The 19,571-nt window shown below is 34.6% G+C and overlaps 1 protein-coding gene across 1 annotated transcript in view; it reads right to left on the bottom strand.

Moving 5' to 3' along the window:
- puf (ubiquitinyl hydrolase 1 puf) overlaps positions 1-19,571 on the bottom strand; it is a 1,013,305-nt gene that overhangs the window by 537,492 nt on the left and 456,242 nt on the right. Inside the window, exons 34-36 of the mRNA XM_090399560.1 lie at positions 15,324-15,500; positions 9,547-9,730; positions 6,253-6,282 (exon numbers count right to left, since the gene is read on the bottom strand). Coding sequence (XP_090255686.1) covers positions 6,253-6,282; positions 9,547-9,730; positions 15,324-15,500 — 391 coding nt within the window. The remainder of the gene's footprint in view (positions 1-6,252; positions 6,283-9,546; positions 9,731-15,323; positions 15,501-19,571) is intronic.

The following is a 19,571-nucleotide window of genomic DNA, read 5'->3' as shown; positions in this document are numbered from 1 at the left end:
CGGTGATAACAACCACCAACCAGAAGCAAGGATCAACAGGAGCCACCAACTGCCGTCAGCGAACAGTCACATAGTCAACCAATCGAAAGAAATTAATATTTAAGATAATTAGTTGTTTTTTAATGATTACATAAAATAAAAGTCTCCCAGATCTTCGAGAGAGAGAGAGGCAATCATTTCGATTTAAATTCGGTCGGTGTAAAAAAGCTTCACAACTTTCTTTAAAGAGGCGTTCATATTTGAACCTGCATCTATGAAGTAGAATAGCTTTATCTCACTGGATATTATGGGTAGTGGTAATACTGTGTTGTGCTAGACCAGACTTCTGAGGTGTGTTGTAATCAATATAATATTGATGTTTTTTAATTCTTTTTTCCACAGAACGGCCAGTTTGTCCAAAATAAGAAACATTGCATTCACAAGGAATTTTGTAAATGCCAGCCAAAGACAGAGATGACACAAATCAATCCATCTCGAAGATCTGGGAGACTTTTATTTTATGTAATCATTCAAAAACTAATTATCTTAAATATTAATTCTTTATTAATGTCTTTCATTTCCTAGCTCGCGACAACACTGTATTTTAATAGGTGATCCACTGAATATTCGTTACTTGTATTCTATTCTTATCTGTTTGTAACACTGAAGATGTACTATTATTTTTAGTACGAAATATCTACCTTATTTATTAATTAAAGTTATTACTGTGGACTTAAGTGTTGTTTTTAATAATTATACTATGCCATAGGTCCCTCTAAAAATAAGACACATTAAATATTATAACTATGATCAAGTTGGTCTTTCTGATCATGCCATGAACACTTTACATAGAATTGAGTGGAAAAGCACCTGTTATTCACATCCCGCCAAAACATGGTATGAAAGTAAACTTAAGCAGGCCTGTGAGATTCTTATCTCACAGGCCTCCTTAATTTGTGTTAAGATCACCCTAATCTTAATAATAATAATGATGGTTTTAAAATCCCAAACATGTGGAAGGCATATATTCTACCCACTTAACCTTTCTCCCTAGGAGTTAATTTTAAGAGGTAAATATGACTTCTCCATTGCTTCCACCTTAGTATCACCATCTCTGGGGCTGGCTCCCACTGATGAGACCGCAATAAAGGTCGAAAACGGTCTGGGTAGTGGCCCTTCCCTTAATGCATAGCATTATACATGTCCGCAAGGAGATGTGCTTTGCATTATGGGAGATACTAAGACAAGGAGTGGTGAGAGCTTGGTCCACCTTTACCATGAGTTGCCTCAGTCCTGAAGATACTTCAGGCGCAAACTTCATTTGCTTACACTTGAATAAAGGATTAAACTATTAAAGTTAATTTTAAATAGAACCATAGGTAATCCAGGATCCTAAATCTAATATAACAATTGTCATGTTAAATTAGGACATCATTTTCACTGTAACAACACTATCTATATGAAAGAACGTTTCTCTGATGTTGTCTTAAATAGAATATAACTTTGATGTAGTTAATTTATTTTATTTCATTTATATATTGTAATTTTATTTTATTTTCACTAGAGTCAAGCCAGTGGAATAACCGTTGATCAAGTCATTATCTCTTCAGCATACTATGTGAAATGTAATTTAGCTTATCTCTGTATATACATGTGTATACTCCAGATGATGACTTAATATGAAGGTCGAAACATCAGGAAATTAAAATAATTTTTTATAACATAGTTGTAGAATCCATAATTTGTGTAAAATGAGTGTACTCAAGAAATTAAAGAGGCAGTCAAGGAAAACAAGAAAGCATATCAAATGTTCCTGGCATCCTTATACTCCTAGGGAATACAGAGAAAAATGTAAGAAAGTAAAGTATTATGTAAAACTGGCTAAACAAAAGTCATGGGAAGACTTTGGGAACAATGAAATAAATATCAGGAAGGTGTTAAAATATTCTGGAGGTTATTGAAAAAGCTCAGAAATGGAGGAAAGAGTACTGTAAAAGGAATTAGAGATAATAAACTGCACGTGAAAACTGGGAATAAATATATTTTTTAAGTATGGAGTGATTACTTTGAAAGATTGCTAAATGAAACAAGCAGTGACAGCATCGTTGTAGAAAACACTCAACAGGAATGCCATCTGGAATATATATCTGTACTTGAAGTAGAAAAAGCTATCACAAACCTGAAATGTGAAAAAACATCTGGAGTGGTTGACATTCAACCAAAAATGCTCAAATGTGGAAGTATAAAAGTTTTACAGTGGCTACACTACATAATTCGGAAGGCCTTGTCAGAGGGTCGAATTCCAGATGATTGGAGTAATAGTAATAGTGCTAATAGTATACCCATATATAAAAAAAGGAGAATAAAGCTAAATGTGAGAATTACAGACGAATTTTTCTACTGAATGTTCCTGGTAAGATTTATGCAAGTATTCTTGAGAAACAGCCAAGAAATATCGGAGGAGAAGCTTGGAGAAAAACAAGCTGGGTTCAGGCACAAACAGAGATTGTCAGGGATCAGATTTTTCATTTTACGACAAATAGTTGAAAAATCATGGGATCTGTATTTATGTTTTGTTGATTTGATCAAGTCATTGTCTCTTCAGAATACTATGTGAAATGTAATTTACCTTGTCTCTGTGTATATATATATATATATACTCCAGATGATGACCTTAATATGAAGGTCGAAACGTCAGGAAATTAAAGATATAAATTATAATCATAATTTAAAATTCTGAATATTTTTACAAATTGTTTATGTCAGTAAGTTTATTAGTTTTGGTTTCATAACACACATTGTCTGCACTTGCGATGTGCCCGTTACTGATGTTATTTTGTCAAAATTAAATGCAAAGCAGCTAAAAAATTCATGTACTTACTGGATTTGGATAGTTGTGTTGCTTTCAGAAATTTTATTGTAGTTTAAAATATTAAGTGTTGTGTTTTATAAAGACATTCTCTTGTTGCTAATGGAGAGAATGTGTCAGCCATTATACTTAGTTTCTCACTTGCCACTTTCATGGCGTGCGCATGCTCGTCGAGGAGTTTGATAGGTGATTGACAGCTGACAGAGAGAGAGAGAGCGTTCGGGAAGAAAAGAGAACGCAGGCCGGCAGATATTTAGGTTCGGAGCAACTTAAGTTTATGTGACAGTTGGAAGAAAATTAACAGTAGATTCCGAAAAGGGAATCGTAGAGTTATAAGTTTTTTTAAAGATTCAAGACTGACAAATGAGTGTTGGTAAATAAAAGAAAATATTGCAATCGACATTCTAAAGGAATGTTCGAAGAAACGCTGATTGGAAGAGTAATAGTAGATTTCGAAAAGGGAATTGTAGAACTGAGTTTTAAGGTGGAAAACTCAATAAGTATTCGTAAATAAAAGAAGATATTGTTATTGACGTTCTAAAGGAATGTTCGAAGAAATGCTGATTGGAAAGAATTGCATGAAGTAAAAGTGTTTATACTAAGTGAATTCAGAATATCTACACTTTAGAGTAAGAATTAATGTGTGCTACATGAGGGCCTTACAGAGAAACTGGTTATGAACATTTTTGTTATTGTGTAAACAAAGTGTTTAGTGTAGTAAATGAGATGTAGTATATGTTAAACAAATCAGTAATAGATTGAGTTAGAAAATGGTTGATTTCTTAACTGTAAGTTTATTTTAAAAGACCTTGGATCCAATTAATTTTGTAGTTAGTTATGTATTTTGTTTGAAGTGTATATATTGTTTGTGTTTTATAAAATGTGTTTATTTTGTATTTAGTCTTGAGTTAGTGATTTTTTTTTTTTTGGATTCTGGAAGAATTAAGGTCAGTGCACCAATCGGAGTGAACTCTTGTGCATATATAGGTACACTCAAAAATAAAAATAAATGTTAGAAACAGAGATTAAATAATACAAATAATCTCATAAATATTAACACTAGTATGGCAGGATGTCAGGTGAATAAATTTATGTAGAATAAGAAAGAAATTAGTCAAAACGATAAATTAGCTGTATACGTGACAATGTTCAAACCAATTTTAACTTATCGATCTGAGAGCTGGGTTAGAAATTAAACACTTGACCAAAGACTAGAGACCACAGATATGAGAGTCCTGAGAAAGATTAAAGGCATGAACAGATGGCATCATTGGCAATATCATATTAAAAATGAGGACATTTGGACAGAACATTGTTAGCAGAACTAATCTCAGGTGGTGTGGTCACTTAAACAAGTATTCTTTGCCAGGGTGGCAGGAAAAAGACCCAAAGAAGATCAAGTTGTAGGTGGGTTGATACAGAAAAAAGTGCCTTGGAAGACAGAAATATAAGATCTGATAATATTGCAATGTTGACAGATAACAGGCTAATCTAGAGGAAAATTGTTGATATGAAGTTAGTAATAATGTAACTTTTCATGTAGTGCTAAGATCCTGTACCTCCACCCCCTCCCTCCACCGATGGTATATGTCAGAAATTTGATAATGATGATGATGATTAAAAAATAAATCAATCCAGACATCTGCCTCCAGAACATTTTTTTCACCATCTTATTTATCTTGAATTTGATTAGTATCCTCTGAATTTTCTGGTTTTCTGAATCACGATGAAGATATCACTATCAACAATATCACAGTAAATAACATTTCTTTCTTAGCAGAGCCTTCTTTAGGACCATAGGCACAATAAAAATATTGCCTGCCATTCAACATTATTCTTGTGTTTAATGTTGAATACTATAACTACCCTTTCCTTTCACTGATATCATTATTACATGAACATAACATCTTGTATTTTTATTCATAAGAATCTAATCTGTTTTTGTCTTGTTTTGCTTCATTAACACCAATTTTCTCAAACAGTTATGTCTCTAATTCTTCTGCCAGTTTCCACTTCTTTTCCATTGATATTTCTTACATTGATGGTACCTATCTTGAGCTCTGCTAACATTTTGTTTGGAGTTTGTTTCAGTAGCTTACTTTAAACTACTATTCACACTAATTCCCTGATAAAAACCAAGGTGACTTTGTTTAACCAGGTGATACTCCCAGTCAACACAAAATTTCATCATGCTGTACCATCACTTTTTTTTTTTTAATAGTTCAAGTCATATTAGAAAACAATTTGATTGGCTAAATCCCAAAATGCCAGCCATCCTCATTCATTCTGTACATGGTTGCATATCTACTAATTGCATGCCCCATAAGCAGGTGGGGATTGGACATAAGGTCAATTCTCCACATTTAATGTTTCTTGGGAGTTACTGTAAATGGTATTCAACAATAATTATTGCATGAACAAGTTGATATGAATATTTCTTTGAGACTTTTTTTCAAAAAGATGTATCTTGAAAGATAGTTCCTGTATGGACTGAAGACCCTTCCAACCCTTTCAAACTCTACCCCATAAAGAAAGGTCATATTTTTCCAACACAACATTCATATAATATCATATAATAAAACAGATTTGAAGAAACTTTTTTTTTAAAAGAAAAATAGTAATAAAGTCAGGACTATACTGGAAAATCACATACTCAATTTTCTGAAATTCTCTGCACAAATTAAGTTCCTTAAATAACCCATGATCTGGCTTTACAACAAAAAAGTCCAGTTTAAATGTTACGCAGGATTTTTAATGATGACAGGTAGTTATGCAACTGTTTTCTTTTTTTTTATTTGATTTTATTATTTAACTGTAAGAAACTAAAAGCTGTAAAATAATTTCTTAATTGAAAAGTCATTTTTGCAACAAGTTGACATATTTTAGCATTAACTGAAATGAACTTTTACTACAAAAATGTGTATAGCTAATGGAAAACCAAATAAAACAAGGTTTTGAGTTATACAGAACTGTTATCAATACAAATGCCATATAGAGATGACAAGATTATATTACATAACAATGAAGATCACCATCAAAAATCAAATCAGTTTATGAAAATAAGCCAGCAATATCATCTAAATATTTTTACAAAAATCATGGCATTTAAAAGCAAAGATCATATTAGATCAAAAATACTCATAGAAAATAATATAATAGAATAAGTGATGCATTTTAATTATTTAAGTTACATAATAACATTAAAAAAATCTCAATCTGTGGACAGTGAATAACAAAAAACAATAAAAGCAAGGATTAGGCAAATGCCAATCCTTGATTAGAAGAAAAAGAATGAGATAAGTAGCAGGACTAGTAAAAAAAAAAACAGATGAATAAATCAAACAAGAACATTACATAATATATAAAAAAATTAAATTAAATCAAATACTAAAAATAGTACTTACTTTTTTTTGAAAAGTTTAGTTCAAGCTCATCTAAAAGGAAAAAAAATAAAGGGAATAGAATATATGGTAATGAAGCACTAAATATTGTGAGAGGATTTTAATATAAAAAAATACTAATCACTAATAAATTACTTTTTGAAGCTTTTTTTAAAGTTTAACAAAATAGTGCTCTGTATCTTTTCAGCATGTAGTTGTGTGTACTTGGATATCTGAAGGCTAATGTCCCCCCCCCCCCCAAAAAAAAAAGAAACACTGTAATATTTGCATTTTTCGACTACTGTTCAGAGGAAAAAGTATCATTTCCAAGCCTATGTCATGTCTGAGGATTCATCAAGGGAGGTCAAACACTCACACACCACAATAACTATCATATCTTGTCTAGAAGACATCCAACATCATAATACCCACAACACACTCTGCAAATGCATTCAATTCACATTATATAGCTTCCAGGGATGACTTCTTGTTCTCCTTCATCCAATGCAGTAAATCCCATATATCTATATGATGGACTCTTCTCAAGAACTCATACTGAACATTATGTTCTGAACATTCCCTCTCTCTCTCACAGAAGCTTAGCATATACCATTATCTTAATCTGTCCTCATATTCCAGAATCTTAAAACAGCCTTAGTTACTCATTTCTGCACTCTTCCCCTCCCAATGTTTCCTTATCAGCAGTATAGCCAGGTGACCAGATCTGTGCACAGAAACCTAAACGTAGTGTGATTAGCGAGCTCCTTCTAGAGTGATATCATTACCTTATCCATACTTGAGGGTTCTTTCCATTACAGCAATTTTCTGAGTAAACCTTACAACTTTTGCAATATTTTTACTGAATTTAAGTTCCCTATACATAAAGATCCCATGCCTCCTCTATCTCCTCAACCAAGTACCTCCACATGATAAACAGTATTCCATCTTTTATGGCGAAAGTACATAACTTTACACTTCGTTGGTCTCTAGAGGTGAATTTCTGGATTATATAAAAAATAAAATATATAGAAAGATAATAATATAAAAATAATTTAATAATACAAACTACCAAAAATGCTCAAGCTAATTTTAAAGAACAATCACAATTTGCAGACATTTCACTATAGCAGAATACATTATACTATGAATGATGTCCAGAAATGTCCTGATGAGCTGTCAGGGAAACAAAAATATACCTACAAAAAAAACTTTAATGGAAATTAAACTAGACATCTTTCATTACTTTTCTACACAATTTCAGCCATTGTTCTGGCACTTATCATAACAGGGCACCAAGAGTTGTATACCTTCGTCGTAGAAGGTTGCCGCCTCTGACACAAACCACATATTGACTGCTTCTTTGACCTCGTCATGGTCTTGAAACCACTGGCCACCAAGGAAAGATTTCAGATGCTTGAACAGATGAAAGTCACTTGGTGCATGGTCAGGACTGTATGGAGGATGATGGAATTGTTCCAGCCAAAGGTGGCGAGAAGTTGTTATGTTATGCTGGCCGTGTGTGGGTGGGTTATCATGAATCAAAACAATGCCCCTGGTAAGCATGCCACATTGTTTATTCTGAATTGCACGACACAGTTTCTTAAGGGTTTGGCAGTACATACTCGTGCTGATTGTGGAGCCTTGACCCAAGAAGTCTACCAGCAAATTTCCTTGTCTGTCTCAAAACACAGTGCACATGATTGTCTGAGTGGAAACTGTTGTCTTCAATTTCGTCTTGACTGGTGATAAGGTGTGCCTCCACTCCATGGACTGCTGTTTGGATTCAGGGGTTGCATGTGACAAGTCTGCATAGGAAAACATCGCCATCCTCACGGCAGCATGTCAAGAATTCCAACGCACTGCCCAACTGATTCACTTTGCATTGTTCTATAAGCAATTTCGGCACCTAGCATGCACACAATTTTCAATAATTTAGTTTCTCTGACACAATTTCATGAAGACATGAATGTGAAACTTCTGGAAATTGCAGAAAGAGTGACATCATAATGAATTCCACATTCTGTCGATTCCTCTCTTCAAATGAATGCACCAAATTGTCAGTTGCTAAAGATGGTCACCCACTCCATTCATCATCGTGCACACCTGTCCTTCCTTCATTAAAAAGTTTTACCCATCTTTGCACCACTGAATCACTCATTGCATGTTCTCCATAAACCTCAATAATTTGCTGATGAATTTCAGCTGCTTTAATGTTCCTCGCATTCAAGAAACAGATAACTGACCTAATTTCACATGCAGCAGGCGATTCAATTTTCTTAGACTTTATGAACACACACCAAGAAGCGTACACACTAATAGAATGTCTGAAAATGGCACCAACACCTTGCTAAGGAATCAACAAACTCAGCATGCAAGACCATTGCGATTGCAGCGCTGCAGTGAAAATATTTAAAAAACGGAACTTACTTTCTGGAAGTCCCTTGTAAAATAAAAAGCCTTCAGTTCGGCAATGCAAAATTACATAAGCCAAGTGGATATTAGATCCAACATTATTTCAAAGCCAAATGTAGAAACTATGAAAGTTTCATAAGTTGACCAGATATAAGGGCTGCCCAAGCGTCTATATATTCACCTTTTATAAGTCCAATCTGATAAGGCTTCACTGGCATGAAAACTGTTTTGAACTAGTTGGTTCTCTTCAGAGATCAGGAAGAAACCTTAAGAGAGCAAAAACTCTCATTCAGTAATAGGAACTTGAAATGTTAGAGAAATGTATTTTTCGTCAGCGAACTCTCGGATGGTGTGTAAAAATAATTACTAAAATAAAGAGCCAAACGGCTTCAGTTCAGCAATACAAAATTACATAAGCAAAGTGGATATTAGATCCAACATTATTTCAAAGCCGAATGTAAAAACTATGCAAGTTTCATATTTCGTAATTTGACCAGAGCTTGCAGGAATACATTCTTGGCATTCACGACCTGCCTTAGTGTGGACTACTTAAAAGACATAGGTGCTAGCCAAGAACCAACCAGTTTGAAACAGGTGTCAGGCCAGGGAAACCTTATCAATATGGACTAATAAAAGGCAAATATATAGATGCTTGCGTAGCATCTATGTCTTTTAAGTAGTTCGCATTAAGGAACTACTTATGAATGCCAAGGAATATATTCCTGCAAGCTCTCTGGTCAACTTACGAAACTTTCATAGTTTCTACATTTGGCTTTGAAATAATGTTGGATCTAATACCCACTTAGAATACATTATAAGAATTAATAAAACCTCAAAATGGTATTAGAAACACTAATTAGACAGTGCCTGAAATTACTAATTAGAAGCACTTCTTTAAAAACAAACCTGGGCTATGTTGCTTTAGCAATTTTGAATGAAGCAGACGATAATTTTCTTCACTTCCTTTTACTAGTTCAACTAATAAATCAAATGCTGCAGAACGGACAGGTTGTGATTTACACTTAGGTAAGAAGCGCTGCCGTGGACTTGGTAGAGCAAACAAACAATCAAATACCTGAAGCAAAAAATCCTAGGAACACATAAAAAAAAAAAAAAAAAAAAAAAAAAAAAAAAACTTTTCATTACTGCTGACACTACATTCTGGTACTATAGCATCCAATAAGAATTAATAATCAAAGTGACATATATATTTCCAAATATATTATAACTTAGCATGAAATTTCATTTAAGAATTTCCTTAATTCTAACATTTAATATTTTGTAGGAAATGATAGTGGTGGAGAAATGCAAATTCTATTTACAATAAAAATTAAAAATAATCTAATTTTTAGTAAGAAATGAACAGTAGCCTGATAATTAATTTCATTAGAGTTGAAATTTTAAAGAAAAATTTACTGCAAAAATCTCCAGAGAATACTAAAATATGAATTCAAAAAAAATAAATAAAAATATAAAAAATCAGCTGACACTTTTGTTCCCACATAAGGAGTAGGTGAGACCATTTGGAGATTGAGTAGGTATTTCAATCTCCACTGGTAGCCAATCAGAGGTGGATGGCCCAAGGCTAACACTAATTAATCAGCACACAGTGAAGAAGGCGGCAAGCAAATGCTGCCATCTCATGGTCCCTAACACAATAGTTTCAATGTCTGAAAATAGTGTGGGTTTGATAGCCGATTTTCTTGAGTTGAGGGACAAAAAACCTGAGTTTCCGGGAGAAAAATACCCCTTGCCCATGCCAGAGATCAACTAACTCGGGAACCGGTTGAGAAAAGGCTTAGAAAATGTTCCTCTAGTCAGCGACTAGATTTGAACCAAAGTCTTTTGTCTTGCAGTCAAGCCAATTCCCAAAATACTTCTTAGAGACATGTAGGCAGTACAACCAAGCATAGTGAGACTCAGTATATTTAAATGCTTTTGAACTCTCAAGATGCCAGCTGAATCCAGAGAAATATCAAAATGGGTGAATAAATTCAATTTATTTTACCCTAATATGGTGCAGTGAGTTAATATCATTATAAAAGATGCATAACTATATCAAGTATTGTTCTCCTTCAATTAGAAGAGAACAATCACTTAGTAACCTTTGATGTGTCATCCCATTTTACAAATGCCCAGTAGAAGACACATTTGTCCTCCTGTCCAAAATTTATTCCTCCCCCCAATATTTCCAAACCTCTTAAAGCACTGCCTTAAATCAAGGTATTTTAGCAGGAACAACCAGTTCTTTTAAGAAACTGAAGGTGTAGCAATGTGCTCCTCACTCTCACCCCATTTACAAATTTATACGTAGGATCATTTGAATAATCTCTGGTTCTTAATTCTGCCCCCCCCCCCCCACCCCTCAAGCCCAAAGTATAGTTGAGGTATATAGACGATGTCTTTGCCATTCGGCTGCATGGCCCACAGGCTCTGTCTAGCTTAATATATTTCCTCAATAATATCCATCTTCAAATCAATTTCACTGTGGAAAAAGAAAAAGGAGCTCTTGTTCTCTTGTGCTTTTGAACTCTCAAAACCTTGAACCTTGTATGAGTTACAAGATAGCAGATGGGCCCTTCATATTCAGTTTACTGTAAGCCCATCTACACAAGAAGATACCTACATGCCACTTCACACCACCATCATGGCCAGAAACTTGGAATTTTTAAAACCTTAGCCTCCAGAACATAGCAACTTTCATCATCAAGACAAGCACAGCATCTGGGACAACAGGCTCTACTTACATTATTCCAACAAAATGGATACAACACAAAAACTCTGACCAAACTCCTTAAAAAGAACAATAATCTCCACCAACTAAACCAGACTATACATACACTATATCTTTGCCAACATCAAAGGAAAACAGATAAACTGGCTCCCCAAGCCTGAAACAACATGGAATCAGAACTGTATACAAACCTCTAAACAAGATTTCTACCAGCCTAAGGATCGCCTAGACCCTTTCTCTCCTTCCCAGGTGTCCAAAGCATCCCCTGCCAGTTTGGAACTCAATATTTTAGACAGAAGATAAACTAATTTAGTAAAGAAAAAAGAAGGCAAAAGTACATCAGAATATATGCGGTTAAAGTTTTGATCTCAACGCTATTCCTTTCCATCACCAGCCTGCAAAACACACCTGCTTTTCCTAACAGAAAAACAAACTTCAGTACTTTAAACACTATTCACATTAATGGAATCAACAGAAGCCTTGAAACATACTCCAAACCTCAACAAGTATGACTGTATAAATCTACCAAAGATTTGGGAGACGGTCACCCTAAGACCAAATTGATAATTTTTTTTTTTTTTTTTTTTTTTTTTTTTTTTTTTTTTAAACGTGGCACCTAATTAGGACGTTAGTTTTTGTGTTGCATGCTACAATTACTCATAAGTCCCACTGTTACACCGGATTGCGGTAGTCTCACTACTGTAACAAACTTTTGTTTGTGTGTTCTGAAGATGCTGGATATAATACCAGTGAAATATTGGCATTTAAGTTAATAAATAGTTATTTTCTTATCAATCTGTGTTCGCATCTATACCGTTAAAATCCAATCAACATGTGCGACGAACACATAAGCCTTTCCACATGGTTAACTATTCACATTAGCCTCCCAATTGCACCTTTTGAATCTCTTTATCTCAAAGGTGGCATCGATGCATATATACACTCATACCATACCATACCATGTCGGAAAGTTTATAACTTAGAATTTCATCTCTTTGATCATTTACAGCTAAAAATCTCTCTGCCTCACTTAGATCTCTCTATCATGCTCTAATTACCACATCATTCTATTTTTTTTTTATTATTTATTTATTTAAATGTTGATTTTTTCCAGTCCAACTTTCCTATTGATTGTCATCCTTTCTTAGAGATTTTAATTTTCACTTTCACTACTTCAACTGTTTTCTTTTCCATTTGTTTGTGTTTGTGTGCGTGTAACTAAAAATTAAAAAAATAAATAAATAAACTCATTCAGTAAATTTTTTTTGGTTTGCTCCTTCAAGCTTTAATCGTATGGAATCTTTTCTATCCAACTAATCCACATAGTTTATCTTAAAAACCATCTCTCCAGCCATCAGGCTTTTTTTTTTTTTTTTAAATAAAAAAAAAATTTCTTTTGAACAGTCCAGGTTGTGTTTTTAAGGACATTACTAATGCAGAACATGCACAGCAAATCGTAATCAGCATTTTTCAAGTTGGGACTTTTCTATTAATAAGTTATTTGATCCATGTTAAGAAAATGCTCTTTGACTATCTGTATTATTTTTATTTTTTTGTTCATATTTACCATCAAAAGAGATTAGACTTCCCAGATATGTCTATTTGTTCTATGGAATGAGCATTTACGTTTTATGTTTTAATGTATATTTATTTATATTATTCATAAAACAGCTACAGCCAGGAATACATACTTGAAGTAGAAAAAGCCATCAAAAGACTGAAATGTGAAAAGGCAGCAGGAGTAGATGATATTCGACCAGAAAAGCACAAGTATGGAGGTATAAAAGTCATACAGGGGCTGCACACCATAGTTAAAAAGGCCTGGACAGAGGGACAAATTCCAGATGATTGGAGTAGAGCTCTCATAGTTCCCATATATAAAAAGGGAAATAAAACTGAATGTGAGAATTACAGAAGAATTTCATTACTGAGTGTTCCTGATAAGATATATGCAAGTATACTTGAGAAATGGTTGAGAAGGAGTGTGGAAGAAAAGCTTAGTGAAGAACAAGCTGGATTCAGGCCAAATAGAGGCTGTCAGGATCAGATTTTCACTTTACGACAGATAGTCGTAAAGTGAAATATTCCCATATTATATATTCCCATGATTTCTCAGCCAATGCTGAGAAATCATGGGAATATAACAAAGATCAGTATTTAAGTTTTGTAGATCTGGAAAAGGCATATGACAAAGTGCCAAGAGAGAAGCTATTCAATAGGCTACAGTTATATGGTGGTAATGGGGCATTATATCAAGCAAGCAATACTTAGTATTTATTTGAGTTGTAAGTCAGCAGTTCGAATTGAAGGAAGTACAGGAAGATGGTTTAATGTTAAATCTGGTGTGAGACAAGGACGTACATGATCCCCTCTATTATTCATTATCTATATGGATCATGAAGGAAAGCAGTATTAAACATGATATCAAAATTGGAGATGTTAATGTCAGCTCTTTGCTTTATGCAGATGATGTTATACTTCTAAATAAATCCGCTACAAGTCTGCAAGATTCCCGGACTAATTTGAATAACTGTTGTAATAGATATGGTATGAAGGTTAGCATTAAAAAGGCAAAGACAATGAAAATAGGCAGAAACATTGAAAATATCAACTGCATTGTGAATGGAAAACTTATAGAACAAGTAAAACATTTCAGCTACTTAGGCACGATTTTTAGTGAAGATGGTAAGTTAAATATGAAAATAGACAACAGAATCAACAAAGCTGGTATGGTAAGAAGTCAGCTAAATAAATTTATATGGAATAAGAGAGAAATCAGCCAAAACACTAAATTAGCTGTATACAAGACAGCGTTTAAACCAATTTTAAACACTGTCTTATATACAGTATTTAAAATTGCAGTGCTTACTTCTAACCCAGCTCTCAGATCTTATGGATCTGAGAGCTGGGTCAGAATTGAAACACTTGGCCACAGACTACAGATATGAGAGTACTGAGAAAGATTAGGGGCATGAACAGATGGCATCAATGGCAATATCATATTAAAAATGAGGATGTTAAGAAAGAACTTGATATTGTCAGTATCCAGGAATACATTAGTAGAGCTAATCTCAGGTGGTATGGTCACTTAAGCAGAATTGGAGAGGAGATTAGCAAAATAAGTGTTCTCTGCCAGGTTGGCAGGAAAAAGACCCAGAGGAAGACCAAGATATAGGTGGATTGATACAGTAAAAAGTGCCTTAGAAGACAGAAATATAAGAGCTGATAATATTGAAGTCTTGACATTTAACAGACTGATTTGGAGGAAAATTGTAGATAGGAAGTTAGTAATGATGTAAATTTTTCATGTAGTACTATCATATCCTGGAAACCCCCCCCCCTTGAGGGTATATATCAGGAATTTGATGATGATGATGACAAAACAGCTGATCAAAGACATATGAAATATGAGTTTGGAAGGATGGCAGAGTATGAATAGCACAATAATATCAAAATAAAAATATTAGGAAGGAACTTGACATTTTTAGCATTCCAGAACCTGTAAGCTGAGCTAATTTTAAGTTAGCATGGACATTTACACAGAAATCAGGATAGCAAGAAAAGGATCAGATCCGGAGAAGACCAATTCATATGGTCAACATATTCATATGGAAGAAATTGCCAACTGAAAGATAGTAATAATAAAACTTAACTGTGTAATAGTATCGCATGCACACACAGCAGGAAAGGAGGCAGAACTAAAGCATAAAGATAAGCAAATTTACTTAAAAAAAAAAAAAAAAACAGATGTCAAAATCAAGACAAATATCCTATACTAGAGTGAATTAACTCACCTCAGGTTTTATAAGCATAAAAAGACACATACGAGAATGATATTTAAAATTTATCGCTAATACTTTTCATAAGAAAAAAAAAAAATATATATATATATATATATGCAGTATATCGAGAGAAGGTGAACACAAACATAAAATAGTAAAAATAATACCTGTCCTTCTTTAGAAAATTTAAATGGCGGATTATGCTTCATAGCGACAGTTGCAAGGGTTAATAATCCTCGAAGGCCATCATCTTCGACAGTGTTATGTCTAGTCTCACGATAGTCACGTTTCATTATAGCTTCAGAAAGATATCGAACCAAACTTTCCAAATCTAGCAGTGATTTCTAAAAAATGGATCAAATGTTCAAGATAAAATAAAATAAACAGAATGTTACCAATACATAAAGATCATTAAAAGTTTTAGTGATCTTTATACATCACACAAGAAAAACATATTCTTTGTTTAATCCAAATTCTACTCAATCTAAAGCAAACATGGGATCATAAAATTATAACAAATCATAACAGATCATAACAAAAAGTTGCTCTGATTAGCCTCTAGAGTCAAATAATATATTTTTAGAGCATTTTTAAAAGTTTAATGGTATAAGGACAGAGAACCCATCAAGACTCAATAGGAAGGATTGTGCATGACTCTGCTCAGCTCTGCACAGACTTGTGTCCCATGCAGAGCAAAGCAGGAATGACTTCCTCTTCATGACCCTGTGTAGCCTAAACTGACACAATTTGATTTCAGACCAGATCTGACAGAGTTTGTTGTTGTTCTCTCTATTCCATGTTGACTGCCACAGGAATAAAAATTCCTGTCTTACAATCTACCTGTAATCTGTGTGGGGAACAGGCAGATGGTGAAAGCTTGAAAAACATGCTGCCCTAACTGCAGTATCTGCAGCCTCAGTTACCTTAATCCCAATGTGGCTTGGAATTCAACAGAAGAGTATGCCTAACTGCAGCTTCCATTAATGAGAAAGGAGAAGTTAGATATAAGACAGCACTGGCTGTTTCTGCAGCTGTAGATTGTTTAATGCCTATACAATCAACACCTGACATGTGGAGAGTTCCACATGACAGGTGGACATGTGGACCTCTCCAACATATTGGTCCAACAATCTCCCAACAAACGGCTTCCTGGTAGAAGATCCCTCTGCTCTGCAGCCTGGTTTTGCCCTTCCTAGGAAGATTTGGTCATCAATCAACAGGATCAGAACTACCAAGGTGTGGCTACCTACTACATAAATGGGGCTGTTAGACCACACCTATCGTGATTGTTCTCCCGTGGCTCAGACAATTACTCATATTGTGAAAAACTGCCCAAGGTGCCAATTTCATGGTGGTGGTCTACAGGATATCCACAAGGTGACAGATGAGGACTTGGATTGGCTTTCCAGACTGGACATTGACCTGTAGCTGTTCTGTATTCCTTTTGCCATATGAATAAATAAATAAATAAATGCTTATACAGTGCTCCATACATATAGCATTTCAATCTTATATAATTTAAGTCAAGCTCTATGGCATACAGCTCACCAGTAAAGTTGTAACATTCCAATGGGATCTGATAAGATATTATGCTGTATGAAAAGGAATAAAATCAGTGTATTCAATTCTGTGTGCTTTAAAGAGTTACTGTACTCAACAGGAGAATAAGAATGCAATAGCAGTAGTGTATTTAATGGCAAATATGCAATATTGTATAACTTAGTATCTGGAGCTTCTAAGAGTGAATTTTTATGAGCAAACCAAAGGGACACATTGTAGTCTGATGAGTGTTGTACAGATTCTAATCACAGGTATTAAAAAAAAAAAAAAAAAAAAAAGTAAACATATGGAATGGACTTGCAGGGATTTTATTTTGATTGCACATAATGGAGATAGCTGTTGTCATCAAAAGAATACGGTGGTTCATATAGACTAGGAATCAGTGACATTCGAAATTCTCCAGTTGCAATTCTTATGGCTTCATGGTGAATAGGGTCCCACCAACGCTGCTACTCTTTCTGGCAGAAGCATATTTTGGAATATCATCAAGAGTGAGCTTATACCATTTTTTTTCTCCAACATGCTGTAAAGAGACAGCAATCAAATCAAAGCATTCAGGGATGGTGTAATTGTGAGATGTAAGACTAACATTTGAGGACTCAGGTGGTGGTCCTTCCCATAATGCATAGCATTATACCTGTCCATATAAGGACATGAGCACTGCATTATGGGATGAGATACTAAGGCAATTAATATGAAGTCATTAGCATCTATACACAAGTAGCCCAGTTGTGATGTTACTTCATGTGCAAATTTTTATTTGCTTACACTTGGTTAAAGGATTAAACCAAGAATATAATTTCTTCATCAACATCATCATCATCAAATTCCTGACATGTACCCTCAAGGGGTGTACAGGATATGATAGTACTACATAAAAAATTTACATCATTACTAACCTCCTATCTACAATTTTCCTCCAAATCAGTCTGTTAAATGTCAAGACTTCAATATTATCAGCTCTTATATTTCTGTCTTCTCAGGCACTTTTTACTGTATCAATCCACCTATATCTTGGTCTTCCTCTGGGACATTTTCCAGCCAACCTGACAGAGAACACTTGTTTTGCTAATCTTTCCTCGCCCATTCTGTTCAAGTGACCATACCATCTGAGATTAGCTCTGCTAACGTATTCCTGGATGCTGACAACGTCAGGTTCTTTCCTAATATCCTCGTTTTTAATATGATATTGCCATTGATGTCATCTGTTCACGCCTCTAATCTTTCTCAGGACTCTCATATCTGCAGTCAAGTGTTTTACTTCTGACCCAGCTCTCAGATCCATAAGTTAAAACTGGTTTGAACACTGTATACTGCTATTTTAGTGTTTCGACTAATTTCTCTCTTATTCCATATGAATTTATTCAATTGACTACCTGCCATACCAGATTTGTTGATTCTGTTGTCTATTTCCATACTTAACTTACTATCTTCAGTAAAAATCGTGCCTAAGTAGCTCAAATGTTTTACTTGTTCCACAGGTTCCCTGTTCACAACAGAGTTAACATTTTCAACAATTCTACCTATTTTCATTGTCTTTGTCTTTTTATTGCTGACCTTCATACCATATCTATTATAACAGTTATTCAATTTAGTCAGGGAATCTTGCAAACTTGTAGCAGATTTATTTAGAAGTACATAGGCTGTTCAATAAGTAATAAGACTATATTTATACAGAAAACAGATTACCTTTAATCGTCATTTACATGGTCTTTTTCAAAGTAACTACCGTGAGACACGATGCATTTGTCCCAACGTTGCGTCCACTTCTTAAACAGATGTGAAAGTCCATTTTTTGAGAGTTCTTTCAAAACAGCCTCTGCAGCTTTTATACATGCTTTGTTTCTTTTGAAATGGCGGCCTCTTAGTGGTTTCTTGAGCTGAGGAAACAGCCAGAAATCGCACGGTGTGAGATCAGGACTGTATGGAGGGTGTGGTAGGATATCTGTGTTGTTCTTCTGCAAAATATCCACTACACAACCAGCAATATGTGGCCTTGCATTATCGTGGTGCTACAAGAAGCCATTCTTCAGCAATGGACGCCTCCGGTTGACGTGCTTGATGATAATCGCTGCTGTGTTGATCATTGTCTCTGTGATGGACATTGAAGGTCTTCCCTCACGTTCAAGATCTTCCACATTTTACCTTCCTTTCTTAAAAGTTTTATGCCAGCGAAAAACACTTGCCCTCAACATTGCTTCATCGTGGAAAGCTTCGCATATCATGTTAAAAGTGTCCGATGCCGATTTTTGCAAACGCACACAACATTTAATTGCATAATGCTGTTCCAAGGGCGCTTCCATTTCGAAGACTAGTCGCACCTCGTAGGCGCGCCTAAACAAGCTTGCGTTTAGTCACGTGACACTCTGGCACATCAGCCCGTCTACGCCATCTATCAACCTCTTTTGTTAATACAGACAGCAACATTTCTTTATTCCACAGAAATTAATATTGTGATGAGTGCTTTCGCCACAGTAAAATCAGTCTTATTACTTATTGAATAGCCCACGTATAACATCATTCGCATAAAGCAAAGAGCTGAGATTAACACCTCCAATTCTGATATAATGTTTAATACCACTTTCCTTCATAATGCAATCCATATAGATAATGAATAACAGAGGGGATGATGCACATCCTTGTCTCATACCAGATTTAACATTAAACCATCTTCCTGTACTTCCTTCAATTCTAACTGCTGACTTACAACTCAAATAAAGACTAAGTATTGTTTGATATAATGCACCATTGACACCATATAATTGTAGCCTATTAAATAGCTTCTCTCTTGGCACCTTGTCATTTGCCTTTTCCAAATCGACAAAACTTAAATACAGATCTTTGTTATATTCCCA

Source organism: Typopeltis vanoorti, chromosome 10 (genome assembly GCF_054136105.1).
Source record: "Typopeltis vanoorti isolate ZY-2024b chromosome 10, IOZ_Tvanoo_1.0, whole genome shotgun sequence".
NCBI classification, from domain to species: Eukaryota; Metazoa; Arthropoda; class Arachnida; order Uropygi; family Thelyphonidae; genus Typopeltis; species Typopeltis vanoorti.
This window is presented reverse-complemented; position numbering and strand designations above follow the sequence as displayed.